This window comes from Orcinus orca, chromosome 4 (genome assembly GCF_937001465.1).
Source record: "Orcinus orca chromosome 4, mOrcOrc1.1, whole genome shotgun sequence".
Taxonomy (NCBI): domain Eukaryota; kingdom Metazoa; phylum Chordata; class Mammalia; order Artiodactyla; family Delphinidae; genus Orcinus; species Orcinus orca.
This window is the reverse complement of record NC_064562.1, coordinates 151,521,330-151,545,550: the sequence shown is the minus strand read 5'-3', so window position 1 is coordinate 151,545,550 and position 24,221 is coordinate 151,521,330. Positions and strand designations below refer to the sequence as shown.

The 24,221-nt window shown below is 58.9% G+C and overlaps 1 protein-coding gene across 27 annotated transcripts in view; it reads left to right on the top strand.

Annotated features, from left to right (window-relative positions):
• The window catches only part of ABLIM2 (actin binding LIM protein family member 2), a 151,597-nt gene that overhangs the window by 47,052 nt on the left and 80,324 nt on the right, over positions 1-24,221 (top strand). For all 27 annotated transcript variants that reach the window (XR_007477089.1, XR_007477068.1, XR_007477069.1 and 24 more), the window contains exons 3-6: positions 2,443-2,626; positions 8,752-8,867; positions 15,682-15,808; positions 18,731-18,824. Coding sequence is in view for 2 of the 27 variants with exons in the window: in XM_033419482.2 (XP_033275373.1) it covers positions 2,443-2,626; positions 8,752-8,867; positions 15,682-15,808; positions 18,731-18,824 (521 nt within the window). In the remaining 25 variants the exon portion in view is untranslated. The remainder of the gene's footprint in view (positions 1-2,442; positions 2,627-8,751; positions 8,868-15,681; positions 15,809-18,730; positions 18,825-24,221) is intronic.

Sequence of the window (24,221 nt, the reverse complement as noted above, 5' to 3'; positions counted from 1 at the left end):
GGGCTGCGTTGGGTCTTTGTTGCTGCACGCAGGCTTTCTTCAGTTGCGTTGAACGGGGGCTGCTCTTCGTTGCGGTATGCAGGCTTCTCATTGCGGTGGCTTCTCTTGTTGTGGAGCCCGGGCTCCAGGCGCACGGGCTTCAGTAGTTGTGGCTCACGGGATCTAGAGCGCAGGCTCAGTATTTGTGGCGCATGGGCTTCAGTAGTTGTAGCACGCGGGCTTCAGAAGTTGTGGCTTGCGGGCTCTAGAGCGCAGGCTCGGTAGTTGTGGTGCACGGGCTTAGTTGTCCACGGCATGTGGGATCTTCCCGGATCGGGGCTCGAACCCGTGTCCCCTGCATTGGCAGGCGGATTCTTAACCAGTGCGCCACCAGGGAAGCCCTGTGGTGCAAGACTGAACAAAGGCTTTTCACTCTCGGGCTGTGTGAGAGAAGGATTTAGAGCTGGGCACCGGCCTCGGGCCTCCTGGGGTGAGTGACGTCAGTAAAATGATGGCCTGGATGGTGGCCCCGCACGACTTGGGGCTTATGTCACGCTAGCATGGGATGCGCCTCTGTGCTGCCCTTCTCACCTCTGAGTAGGCCCAGATGAGGACTTGGGGGCCCAGGGAGATCAGGGACTTGCCCAGGGGCACACAGCGCAGTGCACGAGTGGAGCCTGCATCCCCCGGGCAGCCCTGGAGTCTGGGCTTCCAGCTTTATGTCCAAAGAGCCAACAGCTCCTTGACGATGTGGAAGGAAGGATTTCCAGCCACTCTGGTGGCTGTAACCGGGTAACAGCACGTGCAGCCCTGTGGCCCAGGTGAGGGGACAGGGACACCCAGGAGAGGCCCGCCACCTCGCCCTGTGTAGGGGTGGGAGCTGAGCTGAGTGGGTCCCACCTGGCAGAGCCACCCGGAGCCCCCAGGTCCTGGGTCGTGTGCACCGACCGGTGCATGAGCTGAAAGGGCACTGCTGACCAGACCAAGCAGACCTGACCCCCGGGGACCCCAAGACCCTTGGAGATTCAGACTCCCACACTTGCTCTTCCCAGACTGACCAGCCTGAGAAGCCACCTGCAGTGGAGGAAGGCTGCTCGGCTGCCCTCGCCTTCCAATCCCCCAGGGCGCCAAACAAGGTGGAGTTTAAAAGTCGGGGCTCCCTTGATCAGACACCAGGAACTCCCCTCGACCACCACCATCCGTGTCGTCAAGAGCTGCACTGTGAAAAGCTTGTCCTCTATCCACGTAATAATAATTTACCAAAATTTACAACATATGTGTTGTTTTGATAGCTTTATACTAGTAGCAGTCATAACAACACTACCCAGAATAAGCTATTAAATATTTAGAGCCTGGTGGCCATAAGAAATTCCTAATAAATCAATTTCCACGTAGACGGAGGGATTTTTGTTGCAGAGAGCCATGGGCGCCTTCCATCTCTGAAACACGTCACGTGTGCACGCAGTTCTGTGGGGGAAAGAGATGGCAACAGGCTTTCCTAGCAAACGAGGAACAAGGTGAAATGCCTGCTTTCACTCAGAGCCTGTCTCTGGGTTTTGTAAACAGAGGTCGGTGGTCCTGCTTCGACATCTACGGTCTACGAGTTAATTTAAAGATGCCAGTCCTTACAGTTCACCGGAAACTACAGCCTCTGCAGTCGGTTAAAGTTTTGATGAAAATTTTTAGGCGTTGATTCAAAGATGGGCTACATGGTATTTCAAGGCTCTGGCTAGGGGGCTGCGACCCACAAAGACCCCGCCCTGACGGGCTGGCAGGCTGGGCCTCCCCAGGGAGGGCGCGAAGGCTGCTCCCTCTGGAACCAAGCCCGGTTCCCATGTGCCCTGGGGCCTGTCCTGAGGGCAGGCACTCCATCCTCCGCCTGGCAACGTCCCCCTGGTCCTCCCTGGGGCAGGAGGTATATGAGGGGTCAGTGCGAGTGTGCCCGGCCTCTCTCCCTTTTGCAGGGGGTCTGGCCTCGTCCATGTTGGGGGAGACGGGTGGAGGGGGGTCAGGAAGCCTCACTGTGGTCAGGGGATCCTCCCCCCCAGAACAGGGCCTAGCACGCGGTAGGTGCTCAGGTGTGAACCGCCTCCCCATCTGTTATTTTCCTGCTGGGAACAGCCCACCTGGAGGAGCGGGGGTTGGGGGGGGCTCATGGGGCATCAGCACTGCGTCCCTGGTGGGCTCAGGAGGCGAGGAGGCGCTGGGCTGGCCCCTCAGCACAGCCTGCTTCTCATCCCGGGTCCGTGCCCCTTTCTAGAAGCTTCCACAAGAAAAGCCACTCGTCTCCAGGCTGAGGGGCCGGAGCTGGAGTCTGTGCTTAGGGCCTGGCCCCCCGAGGGTTCAGCGAGCCACCCTGAGTTCGCACCGAAGCCTGTGTGTAGTGAGGGATACCCATGGAGCCCGGCGGGACTGGGGAGCTGGTGGTCACCTGCTACCTCGGCCCCTCCCGTGTGTCCCCAGAATGCGGCTGTGACCTGGCCGAGGGCGGCTTCTTCGTGCGGCAGGGCGAGTACATCTGCACCCAGGACTACCAGAGACTGTATGGGACCCGCTGCTTCAGCTGCGATCAGTTCATCGAGGGCGAGGTGGTGTCGGCGCTGGGCAAGACCTACCACCCAAACTGCTTCGTGTGTGCCGTCTGCCGGTGAGTGTGGGACCTGCAACCGCTCCTCCCCAGCCCTCCCGCCTCCCTCCTCCCTCCCGCCTCCCTCCTCCCTCCCTCCCCCTCCCTCCCGCCTCCCTCCTCCCTCCACCCTCCCTCCTCCCTCCCTCCCTCCCCCCTCCTCCCTCCCTCCCTCCTCCCTCCTCCTCCCTCCTCCCCCCTCCCCCCTCCCCCTCCTCCCTCCCCCTCCCCCTCCTCCCTCCTCCCTCCCTCCTCTCTCCCTCCACCCTCCTCCCCTCCCTCCTCCCACCTCCCTCCTCCCCCTCCTCCCCCCTCCCCTCCCCCTCCCCTCCCCCTCCCCTCCTCCCTCCCCCTCCTCCCTCCTCCCTCCCCCTCCTCCCTCCTCCCTCCCTCCCTCCTCCCTCCCTCCCTCCTCTCTCCCTCCTCCTCCCTCCCCCTCCCTCCTCCCCCTCCTCCCCCTCCCCTCCTCCCTCCTCCCTCCCTCCTCCCTCCTCCCTCCTCCCTCCCTCCATCCTCCCTCCTCCCTCCCTCCACCCTCCTCCCCTCCCTCCTCCCTCCTCCTCCCTCCTCCTCCCTCCTCCCTCCTCCCTCCTCCTCCCTCCTCCCTCCCTCCCTCCTTCCCTCCCTCCCATTGTCTCATATGGCCGGGAGGGAGGCAGGACCCAGCCAAGGGATGGCAGGTGGACCCTGGCCCTGCTCTGAGGCACACCTTCATCCAGCCGCACACCTTGCAGGCTCCCACCCCTTGCCCGCAGCACAGGATCAAGCCCTCTTTCCGGGATGCAGAGGCCCGTGGGTTCTGAGACTGCCAGCACGAGGCCTCTGATGGCTTCTGGGGAGGTGCTCTCCCACCGCCTGTGCCTTCTCGGCCCCGCCCACCAGCCCCTCTCCTGTCCGCAGCCTCCACCTCGTCTCCTCTCACGTCGGTGCCTGCAGTGTCCACGCTTTGGCCTCTCCGTGCCCACCCACTGCCGCTCCCCTCTCCTCCACCGTCCTGGCACATCCCACCTACACACCCCGCCTCTCTGTACCCAAGTCCCTGATCTGTAGGTGGCACAGGCGCCCAACCCACCAGGCACACGAGCCCCAAGCGTGGGCATCTTCCCAGGTCCCCCCCATGAACTTCCGAAATCGGCCCAGCCACTGCCTTACTCAGACCCAGAACTCACCTCCCTGGAGTCCTGCCAAGGCCTCCACACTGGGGTCCCTGTTTTCCCTCTGCCTGTCACTCCTCCACCCCACCCCCATGACCTCCACGAGAAAGTCTGAGCCTCCCAGCCTGGCTGAGAGGAGCTTCACAGTCTGTTCCAGTCCCTTCATTCCTTTATTCATTCACTCATTCATTCATTCATTCGTCCAGGCTTTTCTAGATGCCTCCGTGGGCCAGGCCCCAGGCTGGCTCTGGTGACTTGGAGCTGCATTAGCCCAGACCCTACAGGCGCAGCATCTGGGGACACAGCAGTGCAGCAAGAGCTGCCTCCCCCCAGCCTCCCTGTCCCCTCCCTGTCCCTCGTCGCGGCTCCCCTGCATCCTGGGCCCTACAACCCTTCTGTGGCACCGTGTCCCAGAGCTGCTTGACGGCAGCACCACGTGGGCAGGGACTGGATTTGACTCCTCCGGCGCCTGCCGCCTGCCACGGAGCAGGTGTCCAGTGAATGGCCGCTAGAGACAGAATGAGGTCCTCAGCCCCGGCAGCAAGGCTACACCCGCTCCCCTCTCTGCCCTGCACCTCTGGGGCTTGGGGGCAGCAGCAGGCAGCCCTCCCACGTGGGCATCCTGCCTCCCCCCTCCCTCCCTCCCTCCCTCCCTCCCTCCCTCCCACCCACCACAGCCCCAGACACATTGCTCCCAGGGGGAATGTTCTGTCTAGAAAACAAAGAATGAAACCCCCAGAGTTTATTCTCTGTTCTCTCTGTCTCACCACACCCAGTTGAAAGGGGTCTTGTTGAGTGTTGTTCCCGCTGTTTTCTGTAGTTGTGGCACGTGCTCTAGGCGGAAAGGGAAGCTTTTGTTGGGGGTGGGGGTGGGAGGAGGTGCTGGGCCAGGAAGGAGCCATGACAAGGGACATTTCTAACGGAAGAGTCACCGTGTGTCATTGCAGCGTGCGTGGGTCAAGGTTCCCCCAAGGATAATCTGCATGTTTGATTTCTGTGAACGTAGCTTAGAGACAAGGGGTGACATAATCACAGTGGGTTTGAAAGATCACCTCTGTAATCCGATATTTTAAAAATAATACCTGACAGCCCTGTCATGCTGGAGTCACTGGGCCTGGACTTACCCACCCACTATAAAAAACTAGAAGACTGGAAAAAATATACAAAACAACTGTTTTGGGATACTGGCGCACAGGCAGCTCAGGACTAACAGAGGGAAGACGAAAGAAGGGACCCCTGTGACCACCCAGCTTTCTGCCTGGAGGCTGTTTCTTGAACCAGAGGACAAGAAGGGAACCAGGTAGGGCATGGCATCCTCCCCAAGTTAAGAGACAGTGATGTGAGAGGCAGAACAGCATAGCAGAAGGGAGAGAGCTATGCAGAACGAAACATCAGGAGAGTTGCACAGAGGTGCCTTTGACTCTTGGACTAAACATGAAGCCATGTAGACGGAGAGGAAATTTCACAAGGTTGGGCAAAAAATGACCAGGTTGCTGTAAGCTAAACATTCCCAGGGCTGGGAGACATTCGAGTTCTGGCCAGGTGGAGATTCCTTGTGGAACACCCAGGCATGCAGTGGGGACACCAAAAGCATCATGCCTTATTAGCGGAACTGAAATCGCCCTAGAGTGAAGGCGTAAACCTGCTCGAAGTTCAAGAACAAGCCTCAAAGAGATCACGCTGGTCTGCAAGTGAGCTAACTGCCTGCCAAAGTAAAGTGTAACACTCTTTGTAGAAAGAGAAGAAAACCCAGCCCTCAACAACATAAAATCGACAATGTCCAACACCCATCAAATGTGACCTGTCATAAGAAGAAGCTGGAAAACGTGACCCAGGGCCAGAAGAAAAATCAGTCAGCAGCAACAGACCCAGAAATGAGACCAATGGTGAAACTAGCAGACGATGACTTTAAAACAGCCGATGTAAATATATTTAAGTATTCAGAGGAAAGCATGAACATAAGTAGGAATATTATAGAAGACATGGAAAGAAACCAAATGGAAATTATAGAAATGAAAATGGAAATTTCTGAAATAAAAAATTCCCTGAGGGCTTCCCTGGCGGCGCAGTGGGTGAGAGTCCGCCTGCCGAGGCAGGGCACGCGGGTTCGTGCCCCGGTCCGGGAAGATCCCACATGCCGCAGAGCGGGCTGGGCCCGTGAGCCATGGCCGCTGGGCCTGCGCGTCCGGAGCCTGTGCTCCGCAACGGGAGAGGCCACAACAGGGAGAGGCCCGCGTACGGCAAAAAAAAAAAAAAAGACGTCAAGAAAATGAAAAAGCAAGCCATCAGCTTAGTAGAAGATACATATCTGGTGAAACACAGTTATCTACAATATATAAAGAACTTCTACAACTCAATAATAAGACCAAAAAAACCATTAAAAATGAGCAAAGGAGTTTAGCAGATACTCCACAAAAATGTATGTAAATGACCAATAAACAAATGAAATGATTACATTAACATCACTAGTCATCAGGGGAATTCCAATTAAAACTCGTTGAAATACCATCAATGTCCTCTAGAATGACTCACAGTAAGAAGATGGATAGTGTCAAGTGTTGGTGAGGATACAGAGTGAAAGGAGCTGTCACAGGTCTCTGGTGGGAAGGCAAAGTGGTGCAACCTCTACGGAAAGCAGTTTGGCAGTGTGTTGTGAAGTTAGGCACACAGTTAGCACGTGGCCCAGCAATTCCGCTCCTAGGTATTTACCCAGGAGAAACAAAAGCACACGTCCACACAGACTTGTCAGCAAACGTTCTTAGCAGCTTTATTTGTAACAGTCCCAAACTGGAAAGAATCCAAATGTCCTTGGACATGAACAGTTCATCCGTGCAAAGGAGCAGCATTTGACAATCAAAAAGAACAAACCAGTGGTGTGTGCAGCCGTGTGAGTGAATCTCAAAAACACGCAGCAGAACAAGACATCAAAGACTGCGTACCGTGTGATTCCATTTATAGGCAGTTCCAGAAGATCAAGTCAGATCCATGGCACAGAACGCCGATCATAGCCGCCTGGGGCCGGGGTGGGGGGATGAGTGTGGACGGTCACAGCAGGCTTTTTACAGTGGACAGAAATGTCGCATACCATGACTGTGGTCCTGGTTACATGAGTGTGTACATTTGTCAACATATACTTCAATGAAGTTGAATTAATAAAATAATAGCTACCATTCATTCAGCCCCTCCTGGGTCCCAGGCATAATACTAGAGCTTTCCACGCTATAGGTCAGATGCATGGATGGATGAATAACAGCCTGAGACACAGATGTCCTTAGTCCCGTTTTACAAGTGAGAAGCAGGAACTCGGAGAGGTTAAGCAGCTTGCTCTGGGTCACACAGCCAGAGATTCTCTCCGAGCGCATCCAGGGATGGCAAGGGACTCCCGCTGTGGCCCAAGACCCCCCATTACCAAGGCAGCTGCAAGACAGCAGGCGGGAGAGAGGTAGACCCCAGCACTAACCACGTGGGATGCAGCGCACGGCGTCAGATAGCTGCCAGGGCAGCTGAAGGACGGAGAGCGGCAGGACCATCTCGCAAGTCTTGGGACGGGGTTCAGCTCAGCTTATATAGGTCCTTGCTCCCTAAGAGCTGAGACTGGCTGGCTGGGGCCCTGCTGAATCCGCCTAGGGCCCTGAACACCAGCCCCACAAAGTGGGGGGCTTTGGCGGGGCTTTTTCACGGGAAGGCTTGGCAGCCTCATGGGTCAGAAAGCTCTTCTGGTCACAGAGTCGGGGCTGGACTGGAGCCAGCGTGACCCAGGCAGGCTCCGAGAGGAGGCCCTGCAGGGGAAGGCGGCTGAGCTAGGCCTCCAGGGGGACCTTCGGTTATTGACGTGTTCACGTACTTGCTCATTCTTTCACTGACAGTGACCTGTCGAGCACCTGGCTGTGCCTGGCCTTGTCCGGTCCCGAAGGAGGCAGGGGGGACACGAGAAGGCTTAAGCCAGAGGACGGGGCGTGCCCCGGTCCAGATAATTCAGAGACTGCCGCCCGCAGGGCTCAGGTTCTCTTGCCAGGCTGAACTGGGGGAGGAGGTGGCCCAGTGGCAGGAGGTGGCCTGACCCTAGCTCACCAGAGGCGGGCACCCGATCCACCTCTGTCACCAGAGGGGAAGTTCCGGGGCTGAAGCAGCTGGGCCGGCTCTGCTGCCCCCACCGGCCTCGCTTGGGCAGCCCAGGGCTGTAACTTCCCCTTGCCCCAGGGCTGGGACTAGGGACTCTGCTTTGGATGCAGAGTTTAAGGGGAGGCCAAATAAAGTGATCACGGTAAATGATATTTTAATGTGATACTTCAGAAATTGGAATGAATGCAAAAAAGAAATCCATGATGAAAAAAATGCCAGACTTTAAAGACGGAATCCAGCACACAGTCTTGCATGCTCCTAGCGGCACTGCTTTCTGAGAGACCCAGGGAGGCAAATCACGGCGCTTTGGAGTCAGACGGGTCTTGGTTTGAGTCTGGTTCTGACGGGCAGCAGCTGTGTGGCCTTGGAAAAGTCAACTGTCCTCTCTGAACTTCAATTTTCTCACCCGTCGAGAAAAACGAAGCAAAGACCAACCTGGGCAAGCATCTTAATGGTGATAGATGAGGCAGGCATTAAGGAATCTGTCATAGAACCTGGCCTGGCACCTAGTAGATGCTCAGTAAACGGTGCTGTTGCCATGAGTGTTGAACTGACAAAGCATGCTGGGCGGTCAGAGGAGGCAGGGTTGGATGGAGGAGGCCAACGGCTGAGACTGCCCAGTTGATCGCCACGTGCAAGCACTGGCCGGCCCCCACTGCTCTGGCCCACTGCACCACGATTCTACCTGCCGGTGCCAATGAGGAAACTAAGGCTAAGATGGCCCGGTGGCAGCGCCTGCATGCAGACACCCAGCGTCCTGGGCCTGTGGTCCCCGGGGAGGTGACGGCGTGGTGTCTAGGATGGGGCTCCCCCCACCCAGGGGAAGAGCCAGGAGGTGGTCCTGGCTGGTAATGCGCTGTCTTATTTCAGGTTGCCCTTCCCGCCCGGGGACCGAGTGACCTTCAACGGCAAGGAATGCATGTGCCAGAAGTGCTCCCTGCCCACCTCAGCGGGCAGCAGCGTGCCCCTGTCCCAGGGCCTCTGGAGTAAGTGGACGTAGAGCGGCGTGGCGGAGGGGGCTTGACAGTGCTGGGTGGCGGGCCCGACACCACTGGGACCAGAAGTAGTGGAAGCGAATAACTGTGGATGAACACAACGAAGGGAACCAGGGCCAGGCGTCTCTGGGGTACTCCTGCCTCTAAGCCATTGCTCAGCCTGTGCCCTCCCCCCTTTGTGCCACTCCATCTTTCAGCCTGGCTCTAGCCCACCTCCTCCAGGAAGCCTTCTGGCCTCCTTCTGGCCTTCTCCCTCCAGCACCCACACTCAGCTCCCCACAGTTATTTCCAGAGCATCCGGGAGCCCTTCAGGAGAGCCACTAGGAGAACAGTGACCTCTGGGCTCCTGTGGTCTGGGGCTCTTGGATTACCTGTTCCGTCCCCTGGGAGCTGGGCCAGGGCGCGTATGCAGTGGGTGCTCAATACATGCTTCTTGAATGAAGAAGGGGGTTGTTAGTGAAAACGAACCAGTAGCAGGGGCATGTCAGGAGCTTGTGGATGTGGGGCAGAGAGCGAGGTGGGAGCAAAAAGGTGCTGGCCTTTCCCTGTGGGTGGCTCTTCCAGGACCAGAGATGGGACACAGGGACGGGGAGGGAGCCCAGCGCCCCAGGACTGCTCCCACCAGGCTCCCACTGCAGAAACGGGGTGTTCAGAGCCCATCCTGTGAGCAAGGTGGCTGTGGTGTCCCAGTGCCAGGGCCACGTGTCCTGGGACAGAGGAGGGGTTTGTATTGACCTCCAGAGCCAGCCCCTGGCTCTCCTCACTCTCCTGTCCTCTCCTGCTTCCTTGTCCGCGACACTGAAAGTCTATACAGAGGAGACTGCACATCCTCCCAGGAGCCAAGTGTTGGCTTCAGGGACTGGTAACAATTTTATCTGGGAAATGAGGCGAAGCCTTCCTCCCTTGGGGAGGCAAGCTCACGGCAGTCACAGTTGGTGAGGCTGTTGCTTTGAGGTCTGCTAGGAGAGTTCTCCATTCAAAACTTTCTCTCCAGCTGAGGTCTGGATTGATTAAATTTTTGAGAATTTGCTTCAACAAACAGCCCTATTATCATTAAGCCTGAAATAGTAATCAAAAACTACAGCAAAATTTGAAAAGGCGGGGATTAGTTTGAAGAGTTTGTCCAGAGCTTCCTGGCAGCCAAAGTAAAAAGGGAAATAGGCCCAATCACAGACTCATTGTCTGAGACTTTTTTGAGATTTTTTTAAATGTCATGGGCAGAAAGGCTGCCCTCTCCAAATGGAAATTTATTTTAAAATATCAAATTTGTGTTTTCAAAGAACAGACACTGCCCTCACCCCCAGATGGGTCTGTAACCCACCCCTTCTATAACCTATCCCTTCTCGCAGTCCATGGTGATAATCCCCAGCTTAGAACCGTTTTTGTGCCTGGAAGGCATTAAACATTCATCACCAGTTCTTGGCTTCTGTGTGGATGTCTGCATTGTCTTCCCAGCTCCCACCTCCTTTTGTCCCCAGAGCAGCCTGGCCAGGCAGGAGTCCCTCCCTCCTTCTGCAGGAGCATAAGTGCCCTGAGCCTGGTGGAGAGCAGCAGAAGTGCTGGGTGCCCAGTGTCCAGCTAGGGAGGGGTGGGGCTGAGGTTTGAGCCAAGGCCTTTAAAGTCCAAAGCAGGGGAGCCCGCCCTGCTGTGACCAGAGGCTTTCTGAAGAGGTGGCCTTTGTTCTGAAACCTAAAACACAGGTTTTCGTTAAGTAGGCATTGAGGGAAGGGCACTGCATGAGCTGGGCCCAACTGCCACCCCCATGTGAGTGGACAAGGGGGGTGCTGTGTGGGAGCAGGGAATGGAAGTGAAGAAACCAGGCGGCAAAGCCATGCCAGGGAGCTCCAGCTGCATCCTGGAGGCAACGAGGAGCCATAGATGGCTGTTGAGGGAGGTAGTGCCGGGGTGGGAGCATGCTAGGAATGTGAGCCTGCGCAGCGTGGTCTGCCCTGCAGGTGGTGGCAGCTGGGGGAGGGACGCGGCCCTTCTTGCATAGGGTGGAAAGCTGCAGATGGCCACCTTTGGGGGCTGCCTTCCCTGGGGGAAGCGGAGAGTGGCCAGCTGCTCCCGTGGAAGTCAGGCTTGGTCCCAGGGACCTGAGCTTCCCTCTTCCGCTCATTGGCCTGAGCCTGTTGCTTAGTAACAGGATCAGCGCTTCTTGCTGGATGCCCACGCCTTCCCTGGGGAGGGGTGCACCACTCCTTCTGGGTGGCCAGCTCCTCCACCGCACCTGAGCTTTCCATGCTGCTTCTGCCTTGGACCGCCTCCCCGACTGCCCTGCGGGGAGGGTCTCCTCCCGGAGAGCCCGCTGGGCGCCCATCCAGGGTCCCCTTTTCCAGGCTCCTCCCGTACTCTCCAGCTCTGAACCGGTTGCTGGTTGGAGCCGGTCACAGGGCAGCCCTCAGAGAGGCCCAGCGCCACTCCAATCAGGGCGCAGCTCTGAGCCCGGCTGTGAGGGATAGACCCCACTACTCACCACCTGGGTGCCCTGGGCATGCTGTGTCCCCTCTCCGGGCCTTGGGAGCGGATGTGGGGTCAGCAGTGGGTGTGGGCAGTGGCCCAGAGGGGCAGCCTGGTGTGGCAGCAGCCAGGAGCTGGGAATGTGGGACCTTGGACCGGGGCAGCCCTGTCCAAGCTGAGGAGCCCCCGTGACCCGTTCTTGGGCTCGACTCCACCTGCTGGGGCCCAGCCCAGCCAGGACGGGGTCACACCCGGAACCTGGGATCACACTCGGAGCCAGGATCAGGAGGCCCACCAAAGTCAGGAGGGAAGGGGCAGGGCCCTGGCATCCAAGGCCTCTGCTGGCTGTGTGCCCATGAGGGGCCATCCTGTGGGCGGGGTGGGTCCTCAGGCCTTCGGACGTGCATCCACCCGGGCTGTGGCCCTTGGAGCTTCTGTGTCTTCCGCCCACGTGGGGTTGCACTGTCCATGTGATCAGGGGTGGGTGACGGGCTCAGAGCCCCGGTCCTCCCTCTGGAAATGGGGTGAGCCTTTCTTGTGGCAAGGCTGAGGTTAAATGAGGGGGTGACGTGGAAAGATGAGGAGGGGCTGGGCCCCAAGGGGGGAGCAGGCATGCGGGCTGCCTTGTGGGGCGCATCTGCCTTGTAGGGTGCTGTAGCCCCCAGGAACCAATGTCCCTCCTGGCCGCCACTCCCCGCCCCCCAGGCACTGCGTTGCAGTCAGGGGGTCGAGTCGCCAGTTCAGTGCAGAGCCCAGTGGGTGGGATGCACTTGAACCTTTTTTATCTCTCCCAGCAGATGCTCGCAGGCCCTCCTGCTTGGCCCAGGCTCCTTAGAGAAATCGCAAGCCAAGCCCGTAACGTCTCAGGCATTTTAAAGTTAGAACTCTGTCGGTTCCTTGCCATCAAAGGTCAATCTCAGATTCGACCCAGACCCCCCTCCACTCCCAGTTAGATCTGAGGAGGACAGTGGGCGAGGGAGTCTCATCCTGCACCCCACTCCCAGCCCGAGTCCACAGCTGGGGCTCAGAGAGGCCCCTGACGCGTCCTGGGTCCCATGCGAGTTAGTGGCAGAGCCGGTCCTTTGAACCCGTGACCGCGTCTGCTAGAGGAGGGGGCACTTGAGGGGAAACAAGGAGACTTTTTGGAAGGTTCTAGAAGGGTCATGCTGGGGAAGGGGCCCAGGTCCATCCTGTGGCTGTGATGGCAGAGCCAGGCCCAGGGTGCGAGGATGAGTGGGTGGCAGGCTTTGGCCCTTCCAGGCCAAAGTGTGCCCCCCTCCTGCCCCCGGGCAGTGGGGACACACTCCCTCAAGGACATCTGCGCATTGACAGCTGTTGTCGAGTGGATTCATCCCAGAAGATTCACCTGTCATTTGCAAAGCCCTGCGAAGCTATGCTGAGCTCCAGATGTGTTTAGAAAATGAGGATTGCCGTTTCCATGACAACAGTCCTCGCACCTGGCCCTGGCCTCCACGTTCACGGCTCGCTATTAGTGAGGCTCTACCCCGAGTCTACGGGGACAAGGAGGCGGTGTGGAGGTGCGGAGCACGTCCCCCCCGGCGGCAGGTGGCACGTTTGCCCGGAGCCTCGGACCCTGCCCTGGGGGCGGGCACACTGCTGATCCAGGAAGAGGCAGAGCGGGGGCTTCCCGCAGGGAATCGGCCCCTCACGAGGTGTCCCCCTCAAGACGACAGCGGTAATAGTTCGAGCGTTCAGCTCACGTGCGCTTATTCATTCCTCAAACGCATCCTTCACACCACACGCCTGTCTCTGTTAGCTCATGACAGCTGCGTGAGGCTGGTCCTCACGCATTTACTACCCCCATAAAATGCGTCCCTGTCTTAGTGGGCACAGAGACGTGAAGTGACTCGGTCACTGTCACACAGCTGGCGGGGACAGCCTGGCTTCCAGCCACTGCCGTGCCCCGCCTCCCCCCAGGCCCAGCGTGGTCCGGGCTGCTCCTTGGCTTTGCCCGTCTGCGAAGACCTGGACCGAGGCTCCGAGCAGGCTTTCTCGACTTCAGCGCTGTTGACATCTGGGGCCTGACGATTCTTTGTGGTGGGGGCCGACCTGTGCCCTGGAGGGTTTTGAGCAGCGTTCCTGGCCTCCGGGCCCCTGGGGCACGACCCCCACCTTCCACGCCCAGTTGGAAGGACCAGAATTGTGTCCAGACACAGCCCAAAGCCCCCGGCAGCAAAATGGCCCCGGTCAAGAGGCGCTGGCACAGAGCGTACCGCGTGTGCCCGCGGTCACCCGCTAGGTGCACGGATCCAGCACTGGAAGGCGGTGTCGGCCCTGCTCTGCTGGGGACAGACTGAGGGGGCGGGAGGGGAGGGGTCTTGATGCCTCCTGAACTTGAGGAGGGAGCTTCCTCTTGGCTCCCATGCATTCAGGCGTTCGTTCACTGAGCTCTTCTCTGCCGCCAGCCTGGCTGGGCTCCATGATCCTGAGATGGCTGGGAGGTCCCCTCTTCCCTCCCAGCCCTGGACCTCGGGGTTTGAGCCTGTTCTTCGGGTCTCTTCCAAAGTTGCCAGTGGATTTGATGGTGTGGTAAATTAAGAAATCTAGAGTTTGACCAACAGTTCTGTAGATATTAAATATTTTTTATTCTTAAAGATAACGTGATGCTGGGCTCTGCCCAGAAGGAGAGCAAATCCCTGTCAGAGCAGAGTCTGGCGAGCCCGCCGTGCGTCAGGTGTGTCCCGGCAGCATCAGCACCTAGACGTGCGGGCTCTGCTGTCTTCATATGAGATCCGTCATTGAATGTGACTGCCCCGCCCCACCCCCCGGCTGGAAACAGGGCTCCACACGGAGAGGAAAGAGCCTTGTCCAGTGTGACCCCGAGGAGTAGGGCCAGGATTGGAGCCAGGCTGCTGGACCTTGGGCCCCATTCTTTCATCTAGGGTGGGGGGGTCCCTGCCTGGCTGAGCCCAGGAAATGCTGAGTCCCTCAGGGCACCCCCTGCTCGCCTCTGCTCATCAGGGCCCTTTGGGGTCCCCAAGGCCCCACCCTTGTCATGTCCCCGACACACACAGATATACACGGAAATACTAGACACACACACACATAGAGACACACACATGCAGCCACACACAGACAGACACACACAGAGACGGATAGACCTACATACAGACATACACACATTTATGCACAGACACAGACACACTTACACAGACACACACACACAGACTCACGCAGGGACTCACACAGACACATACACTCATGCATACACACACAGGCACTAACACACGCATACAGAGATACACTCATGCACACACACCCCTGCACACAGTCACATACAGATATACCTGTCTGCACACAGACGTGTCACACAAAGATACAAGTGCACATAATCAGACACAACACGTGCACATAAGACACACGTGTACGTACTCGATACAGATACGTGCACACACACGCACACCCCAGGCAGGTCATGCTGCCTGTCTCTGCCCCTGACGTTGCCCGGCCTGCTCCACCCCCTGGTCCTTCAGCACACGTGGCACTGACTGTGGGAGCCCCCGGTGTGGCTGCCCATGGCTGGAGGGGTCAGGAGGCCGCAGGGCCGTGTCCTGAGCACCCGAGACCCTGGGGGGGGCTTGATCAGGGACGGGCATGGCTGGAGGGGCAGCGGGGAGACCGGTCAGGGGCCCAGACCAGGCTGGGGGCCATGGGAGGGAGAGCCCCCGTCACCGGGGGTGAAGGTGCTTCCTGGGGCCTGGCTCCGACCTGGGCTGAGGCCGGGAGCACAAGCGCGGGTGGCCAATGTCCTGTGTCTGGGATGTGGCACGGCTGGCCACAGAAGGAGCTCAGAAGCCAGGGCCGGAGGGCTTCCTGGGAGGGGCACCCTGGCAGGCGAGCGCTCAGAGGACAGGCATCGGGGCTCCAACCTCTCTAAAGCGGCACCTTTCCTGGTGGGGGGGCACAATTAGGTTCAAAGTCCACCTGCCAACAGAGCAGGACAGGCGAGCCCACCCAGAGCTCCTGCCATCGTGGCACCCTGCTGCCCGGGCCATGCTTGGGGCAGTGCCCACTGCAGGGTGCCCCTGTGCAAGTCCCCATCTGCTTCCGCAGGCCTGGACGCCCATCTCTGGAAGGTGGGGGCTCTGTCTAGTTCATCCTGGTATCGCAGGCGCACGGCCCAGGCTGCACGCAGTCAGCGCTCGATGCGCGCTCACGCTGGCCGTCGTGTGACGGCCGCGGCTGGACGGTTCCGTCTGTCCCGTCCCCAGGCCCGCTCTCACTGCCCCTGGGGTGTCTGTAGTCCCAGCGGTGCAGGGCCGCCACCCTGCGCCTCTCGCCCACACCCACGAGGATGACGACTGTGCTCCGTTCTTTCTTCCAGGTTGCAAGGGCTGCGGAGTGGAGATCAAAAACGGCCAGTCCCTGGTGGCCCTGGAGAAACACTGGCATCTGGGCTGTTTCAAGTGCAAGACGTGCGGGAAACAACTGAACGCGGAGTATATCAGCAAGTGAGTGGGCGGGGCTCGCTGACCTCTCACCTGGGGGCGGGGCAGGGCTCGTCCCGTCTGTGCCAGGGGAAGAGCCCCGGCCGGGCCCCTCTCCCTACCAGCCTTGCGTCCTCAGTGTGGTTTGCAGAGACTCCCATGCTCTTTCTGTTCACTGGGACAGAGACTTTAGCGCTCCCACCTTTGACCCTGTAAAACACCTCCCCACACCACCCCTGGTGTCACCCTCGCCCGTGGAATTCGCCCCCCTTGCTGGTGCCTGCACCCCCTGCAGGATGCAAAGTGGACGTCAGCCGAGGCCGGCAGCAGAGCAAGGAAGAGAGGGCTGACCGGGCTCGGGTGTCACGGGTGTGACGGCGCAGCCCTGTCTTCTGCCGCGGGGCCATCGGCAGCTCCCGCTGGCCGACACAGGGTCCCTGATGTGTACTCAGGATGCAGCGGTGGCTGGTTTGGGGTGCGGGGGGAGCACCGTTATCCAGAGGCAGTGGGGAGGGAGCTTCTGGGGATCGGGCCCTGAGCAGAGGCAGCTGGTCTGCCAGGTGCATTCTCATCCCTGGAGATCAGGAAACTGAGTCAGGTGAGCCCCCAGACAGCACCGGGGAGGGAAGGGTTACAGGCTGAGCTCGAAGGAGCAGCTCCTCTGAGTGCAGAGCGGCTCCCTCCTGCCAGTTAGGGGCTTTTCTGGCAACTTCTATCAAAGACTGTGCTAGTTCTTGATGCTCTGAGGGAATAGAACCATCACAGGAATTGACTGGGGTCAAAAACCGCTGCAATAAAACTTCAGAGAATAAAACACGCACACATACATGCATGCACACGCATGTGCACGCGAGAGCGGGTGTACACTGGGGGAATCCGAATCGGGTCGCTGCGTGTGCCAGTGTCAATTTCCTGGTGGACCTTGTACTCTAATTCTGTAAGATGTGAGCCTTGGGGAAACCTGGGGAAGGCCGTCCTGGTTTCTCTCCCGTTTCTTACAACTGTGTTTGGATCCACAATTATCTCAAAATCAAACATTGCCAGTGAGAGTCCCCGCATCAAGATGAGCCTCTGTCCAGGCTGGGTCAGGCTGGGGGGGTTTCTGGCCGCTTGGGCCAGGACCTGTTGCCTCTGTCATAGTAAAGGGAAGGGGTGAGTGACACGCCAAGGCAGCCTTGGGGACAGAGCACTTAAAATAAAACAAAATGATGCCCAGCCCCCAGAGCGCTGCAGCCCCTCTCACCCACACAGCGTGTGTGTTACTCAGCAGCCTCTGGAACAGCCCGGAATTCATGATGAGGGCGTGGTGGTGTTGCCATGGAGACGTCATCTTTGAACCTCCTGGATTTGCTGCATGTACAGCCTTTTTTGGGGAGAGGTCGGGGCCCTGAGGTCAGGGCATTTGAAGGTGGACCCTAAGGGCCCAATATACGTGTCCCCTCTCCTGTGGAAGGAAGGGCTGCTTCGTTTCTGAGGCTGCAGAGAAACACCGGGACCTCACCCCTCCTGCCATCATCTGTGTGACCCAGACGAGGTCCTGAGCTTTGAGGAAAAGAGGGCGCCACTAGCTGCAGTCTCCCAACAGCTTGAGAAATCTCACCTTCTGTTAGCAGCTGAGCAAACATCGAAACCAAACTGGGGCTCACACGGCAACTGCAGCAGTGCGGGGTTGGGGGCGGGGGGGGGGATGACGCACCAGAGTAACGCCCCCGACCCTGCACCCCCCGTGCCAGTCGCCTCCACGTCCAAGTCCCCTTGGGCTGGACCTGGGGCCAGGGGGACAGCCCCGGTTGGCGATGGCCACCGGGTGCCAGGTGCCGGCCATACCTTGTCTCCCTTAGACCTTGCACTTACCGATCCCACTTTACAGCCAGGAAGCTGAGGCCCAGACGGGTTCAGTGACAGCTGGGACTCTGGGCGTTTGAGTGCAAGCCTGTTCACTCACCGCTGCCCAGCAGGAAGCATTGGCACCACCTCCGACACCGTCACTGCCACTCGTCCCGTGGCATTGACCCCATAGTGATAATTAATGAGCTCCGACCGCAGGCCAGACACTGTCCAGGCCTTGTGTCTGCGTTGTCTTCCGTCCACCACCTGCAAACCAGCTTCTCCTTACAGTTGAGTGAAGGGGGCTCGGCATTTAAGCAGCCCGCCCACGGCTGCCCAGATATTCATGAGCGGTGCCCACGAGGTGTCCCGCTCGTCCCAATTTCCCAAAACCACGAGCCACGCGCGCGGCGCGTAGGAAGCCCGCCATTGCTGCGCGCGGGGAGCGCGGACGCGTCGCTCCTTCCTGCGCAGCCTGATGCCCTTCGCCCCTCGGATTTCGAGAGCAGGAACCTCCCGGCCACGCCCGGGAGGGTGAGGGTCGGTCCCAAGGCACGCCTGCCACTTGGCATCTTGTCACCCTCAGACCTGGTCTCCACCGTGGGCGGCTTTGTCACACCCCCTTGTCGGCTCACGTTTTTCTCCAGCGCCCCAGACCCCTTTCAGAATGAGCAGGAAGCCACCCAATGCGTAAATAGACTATTTCCCACCCCGGTTGTTAAACATCTGACAGAATGAACTGGAAGGAAGAGCCACGTCTGCGGACACGTCTTTTATTTCCCAGACGCAGCTTTGATTCCTTGCGCTCAGCCTTTGGAGCCCTCCGCCAGCCCTCGCTCGCCCCCTGAGCAGGCGGCCCCACCTCTTGCACCTCAGTTTGTCCACCTGTGAAATGGAACGATCTTTGTGGTATTTCTCTTGGGGCTGCCCTGATGACCGAGGGGCCGTGCTGGTGCCCATAAGTGCCCCATACACGCTGTTCAAGGGCTGTGCTGTTACCCAGAGTAGGAGGAAGTGGGCGTTTGCCCCTTGGACGTGGCCGCTCTCGTTGGCGAGGACTCTGAGGGCTTGGGGGTCCCGGGGGTGCCCCCGCCGTCCTGACTGGCGGCTCTGTTGCAGGGATGGGCTGCCCTACTGTGAGGCGGACTATCACAGCAAGTTCGGGATCCGCTGCGATGGCTGTGAGAAGTACATCACGGGGCACGTGCTGGAGGTAAGGAGGCCCGCCTGGAGGCTGCAGGCGTGACACTCGCCCGCTCTAAGGTCTTCTCTGGGCACTGGGGTCTGCCTGCCCCCTAGGAGTTAACAGAGAGGATAAGAAGGCGCCTCTCGTGGCGTCTGGGGTGTATGTTTGTGCAGGAACCCGCACCCCTGAGCCTCTGCCTCCCAGCTCTGCCAGAGGGCACCTTCCAGGGTCTGCCCAGTGAGTGCCACCTCCTCCAGGAATACTTCCCTGCAACACTCTCTCACCTGTGCCCTTTACACATTGACAGAGAGGTGGGAAGAACTTGCGATCCTGGTTCAGCCCTTTGGCATCTAGATGGGAAATCTGAGGCTTGGCGGGTTGCAAAGGCAGCCTGGGAGGCAGGGCTGGGTCCACAGAGGTGGACAGGTCACCCAGCGATTTCAGGTTGGGGCATTTCTGGGGTGCTGACAGGTGCATTTCTTGGTCTGGGTGGTAGTTACACGGGTGTGTCCCTTTGTGAAAATAACACGTGTTATGCACTTTACTACATTTGTTCAGTAGGATCAATTCCATGGGGTGCACAGGACCAAACCCACCCCCCTGATGCTCTGGCCCAGCCTGCCCCCCCACCCCACTCTGCAGCCCCTCCTGGGCTCTGCGCTGGGACGGGTGGATGGGCCATCCCTCGGCGAGCATATGGTCTGTTGGGGAGGGCAGAGGTAACCAGAGGACCTGGGGGGTGGGGAGGGGGCAGAGCAGTGGGAGAGGAGGGGCCCTGACCCAGCCAAGGGGCCTGGGAGCCTTTTCCAAGGAGGTCACAGAAGCAGCCTCTGGGGGTGGGAAGACAGGTTGGGGTCTGAGGCTGCGGGGCCCAGGCCACCCTCCCAGACAAGGGCTTCTGAACCCTGGAAAGCCTGGGTCGGATTTGCATACCAGAGAGCTCCCTCAGGCTGCCGCTGAGGCTGGACTTGAGGCCAGAGTCGGGGAGGCCAGCCAGGAAGGGCTGGGCATTCCCGCATCCCCGAGGACTCCTGCGCTGCCCGCCCCACAGCTAGAGCCCAGCCCTAGCGGGCGCGGAATGCCTTGGTGAATTGCACGTTGAGCACTGAGCTGCTTTTCTTGAAATTACACTTGACATCAGAGCTGCAGGGAGAGAGTTGCCCCAGGGCCTCAGCTCCAGGTAGCGGGGAGGGGAAGGGGGTGGCCACACCCACCCAGGGGCAGTGAGGCCCTCCCCACCATCTCCCCATTTCCCAGATGCCACAGCGGGAATGGTCCCAGGCTGTGTGCAGAGCTGTGCCCTTCTACGCCCAGAGGCCCCTGCGGGGGTGCTGTGATTACACCCTCATTGACTGTAGGGAGTTTGCAAAGCACAAATAAGGGGGGAAGTCACTGACATGCGATCATATTTAGCTGAACTTTTTGGCTGGATTCCTTCCAGTTTTTTCTCTCCCCACATGTCAGAGTTGGCATCAAACCATTTACACATTATATCCTGATTTTTTTCAACTCCCATGTCCTATTTAGTAGGTTCCTATGTTTTTGTTTTGTGTTTTATGGGTCTTTTTGTAAACAGCCTTATTGGAATATAGTTCACATACCACACAATTCACCCGCATAAAGTGTGTGATTCAGTGGTTTTTAGTATCTTCACAGAGCTGTGCGCCCATCCCCACAGTCCATTTTAGGACGTTCTCATCACCTCAAGAAGAAGCCTGTACCCCTTAGCTGTTCCTCCCCTACACCCTGAGCCCGTGGCAGCCACCAATCTACTTGGGTCTCTGTAGAGTTCCCTGTTCTGGATGCGTCATATAAATGGAAATCATCCACTATGTGGGGTCCTCTGTGATTGAATCTGTCTCACAAGATAACATTTCCAGGTGCATCGCACACAAGAGTGTTTCAGTGTTGCATCGTATTTCCTTGTAGGAGTAGACCAGAATGCTTTAGGCTGATCGTTCATTGTTGGACATAGCACCGTTTTCCACTTTTTTACTACGATAAATAACACTGAGATGAACATCTTTTTTTATTGCATTTCTAGTTTTCCTTAAGATTCATTCACAGAAGTGTAGAAACTGAGCCAACAACCATGAACTTTGTGAGGGTCTTGACACATAAATTGCTTTCCAGAAAGTTTGTTCTGATTTACGTGCTTATCGACAGAGCGCGATCTTTCCCATCTCCCACCCTGGGTGTAATCTTTATGAAATCCTGTGTCGAGCTGATAGGGGAGAACGGGGGGCCTCGCTGCTGTTTGCTTCCCTCCCACCCCTAGTGGTGCCGGGTCTTCTTTGTCATTTTTAGCCAATCAGAGTTCTTGCATTTCAGTTATCTTCCGTCAGCATCGCCTGTTTCTACACTGGGGGCTCCACGTCTTTCTGACGGAGTTGGGCGGGTGGTCACGTGATGAGACTTGACATCTCATCTGATGAATATCTTGTATGTTTTTCTGGGGTGGTGATCACGCCTCATGTTTGTACCCCCATCCTCCGAGCGTGCACGAAGGATGCGTCCTCCCGCCGTACCCCACGGTGACGTCTCACCTGGCCGTCCCGTCTCTCCAGGGCTCTCTGCTCACCCAGACCCTGCTGCAGACCCTGCTCCGGGGGAGTCTGGGCAGCCGCCACCTCCGGCAGCAGCACCGAGGCTTCTGGAGGATCCCCCGGCCAGGGCCCCACCTGCCGCAGTGCCTGGCAGTTCAAGCCTGTTTCTCTCTGTTCCCCCAAAAGACTGTTCCAGACCTTCCTCGCTCTCCTGGCTGCTGCCCTCCCACCCCAGCCGGCCAGCCACAATGACCTTGTCTAAGACTTCACAGAGAGAGGGTCAGATGCCACTCAGGGCTGTCTGCGAACCTTCTACCCCACCCGCTCCTGCCCTTCCTGACGGAGGCTCTGTCTCTCCTCCCAGCCACAGCCCCCAGCCCTGTGCTCCGGTCTGAACCCCGCCCGCCTCCTCTGGAGCCTTCCCCTGCCATCTCCTTTCCTCCCTGGGGGCCACAAGGCATCCTCCTGGTGGCTTGTTGAAACAGCTCAAGTCGCCCCCGTTTAAAGAGACTAGAAACCTAGTCTCACCCTCACCTGTCCAGGTCCGCCAGCCGCTGCACCGTCTCTTCAAGCCGCTCCCCAGAGCGCCGGCCCCCTCCCGCCCTGCTTGGTGCCCTCACTCTGTGGGCTCGTGTCTGTGTGTCTGGGAGAGCGTGTGCCGAGCCCAGGAGGCCCAGCCGGGCTCCCGGTGCCTGTTCTTGGCCCGACCGCCTGGCCGCCCCCTGCGTAGGTGTTGCTTTGTGCTGTTTCCCGCCACGCTGTGATACCCGATGGCCTTAGCGGGCAGCATCTTAGGCTCTGTGGGCTGAGCAGTTGTCGCTACAGGTGTGTGACTGTAGCCTGGCCCGCTTCCGGCACCCTTTGGGGTGGGCGGGACACGCCAGCCCCGGCCCTGGCGGCCCGGTCACCAGAACCTCCTCGGGGATCCGAGGGGTCGTGTCTGCGGAGTGTCCCCCAGCTCAGCGCCGGCCACGAGGTAGCTGATGGGGGCTGGAGGATAAAGGGCCTCCCAGGGAAGATGAATGCTTTTGTTTTCGCCCCTGCGGGCGAACTCCGCGGTGTGTGGCAGTTGAGTCAGCGGGACCTGCACAGCTCTGAGATTCCTCCCCAGCGAGGCGGCAGCTGCAGGCAGGCGGGCGGGGACAAGCCGGCTCCACAGAAGGGAGCAGCCGCCGTGCTGGGACCCCGCTGGGCGTGCAGTGGGCTCTTGAGGGCCGGCAGGTGGCAGGGGACAGGACCTGAAAAAGAAGGAGAAGGATCCAGACCGCTGGCTGGAGGGTGAGGGCATCTCTGTGCCCCCGCTCTCTGCCCCCGTCCTCACGGTCACACTGCCTGTTCCTGCCAGCCTGTCCCGGGAGCGGGGCTAGACAGGGGCCGAGGGGCCGACTGCTCCGACTGGGCTGTGGCGCCAGGACCCCGTGCAGGTAGGAAGCTCTCTGGGCCGATGGGGAGGCCACACTGGCTGCAGGTGGGTGGGATTGCAGGGAGCGGGGCAGATCAGCCAGGTGCAAGGCCCCCAAGGCACCTGCCACCCCACCCGGCTCTGCCTCCTAAGGTGCTTGAGTAGGGGAGCAGCCCGGGCCTCTTCCCCGCCCCTGCGGGAGCCCTCAATCTGTGCGCGTCTGCATGCACCGGGCCCGGTGCCAGCTTATGCTGGGCGCCCGCCCGTGAGATGTGCATTTGGTGGTAGTGCAGTTCCCCCCACTCCCTCTGTCACTCGAAATATTTAACATCCTCCACTGCATGTTGTCTCGCATCCTGCGTGCCTGGGGTGTCTGTCCTGATGAGCCAGCTCCATGCCGGGAGCGTCCTGGGTCCGGTGGGGACCTGGGAGGGGCTGACACAAGCCCCCTCCCCGTCGCAGGGTTGGCTGGCTGGGGTGGGGGGGGCAGGGCAAGGAGCAGAGGTAGGGGGCTGGGAGCAGCCCTGCTGCAGTGCTGGCTCCTGGGGATGGAGTCTCTCCACGGAGAGAGCTGGAAGGTGGCTGTGCATTGCCAGGGGACGGTGGTCTAAGCAGATCAACCAGCCCAGGGCTGGACGAGCGGAGGGGGTGTTGAGTGAGAGGGGGTCCCTGGCTGAGTCCCTGCCATCACGTTGTTCTCTACTGGTTCTCACAGTATTAGCAGGAACAGGTGGGCGGGGGCGGGGAATGGGGTGCGTCTTGGCCAGCCCCATCCTCCTTATAACCCTGGCGGGGCCTCTGTCTGAGCCCCACCTGCCTCCTGCAGCCTGGCTGTCTCCATGGTAACGAGAAGCCCAGGGTCCCCCTGGGACCACTAATTAATGCCTCCCTCCCTTTGTTCCTTCCTCTGTGCTTCCCTCCCTCCCTCCCTCCTTCTTCCCTTCCTTCCCTTCTCCATCCACTACTCACCTTCCTGAAGGCTCACTGTGTCCCAGCCTGGCCTGGGGGCGGAGTTCCCGGTGAGGACGGTGGCAGGGGTCCCCCTGCCTGACCTGGAGGAGCCCTGGAGGGAGGGGGGCGGCCAGCTGATAGTTTCTCCATTTCAAATGGACCCTCTCCTGCGACTCCCGACGCTGGTGTGTTTATTTCTTCCTCTTTTCTTTTCTCCTTGGCACTTTTCACCCTCCTAAGCCAGCAGGACTTTTATCACTGGGAGAAAACAAACCCTGAGTTCCGAACAAATAAAGGCATTTCCTAAGGACAGAGGTGAAGTCAGCTTCCCAAGACCCCAGCTTCTCACTCCCTTTTTAAAACTTAATGAACGTGTTTATTTTAAAAACACTCTCAGAGGGAATACCTGTTTATCCTAAAAGAAAAATCATCTATAATGAATGTCATCACCCAGGAAAACTACCGTTAGCATTTAGACGTCATCCTTCTGGATCATGTGCACACACACAGACACACGGACACACA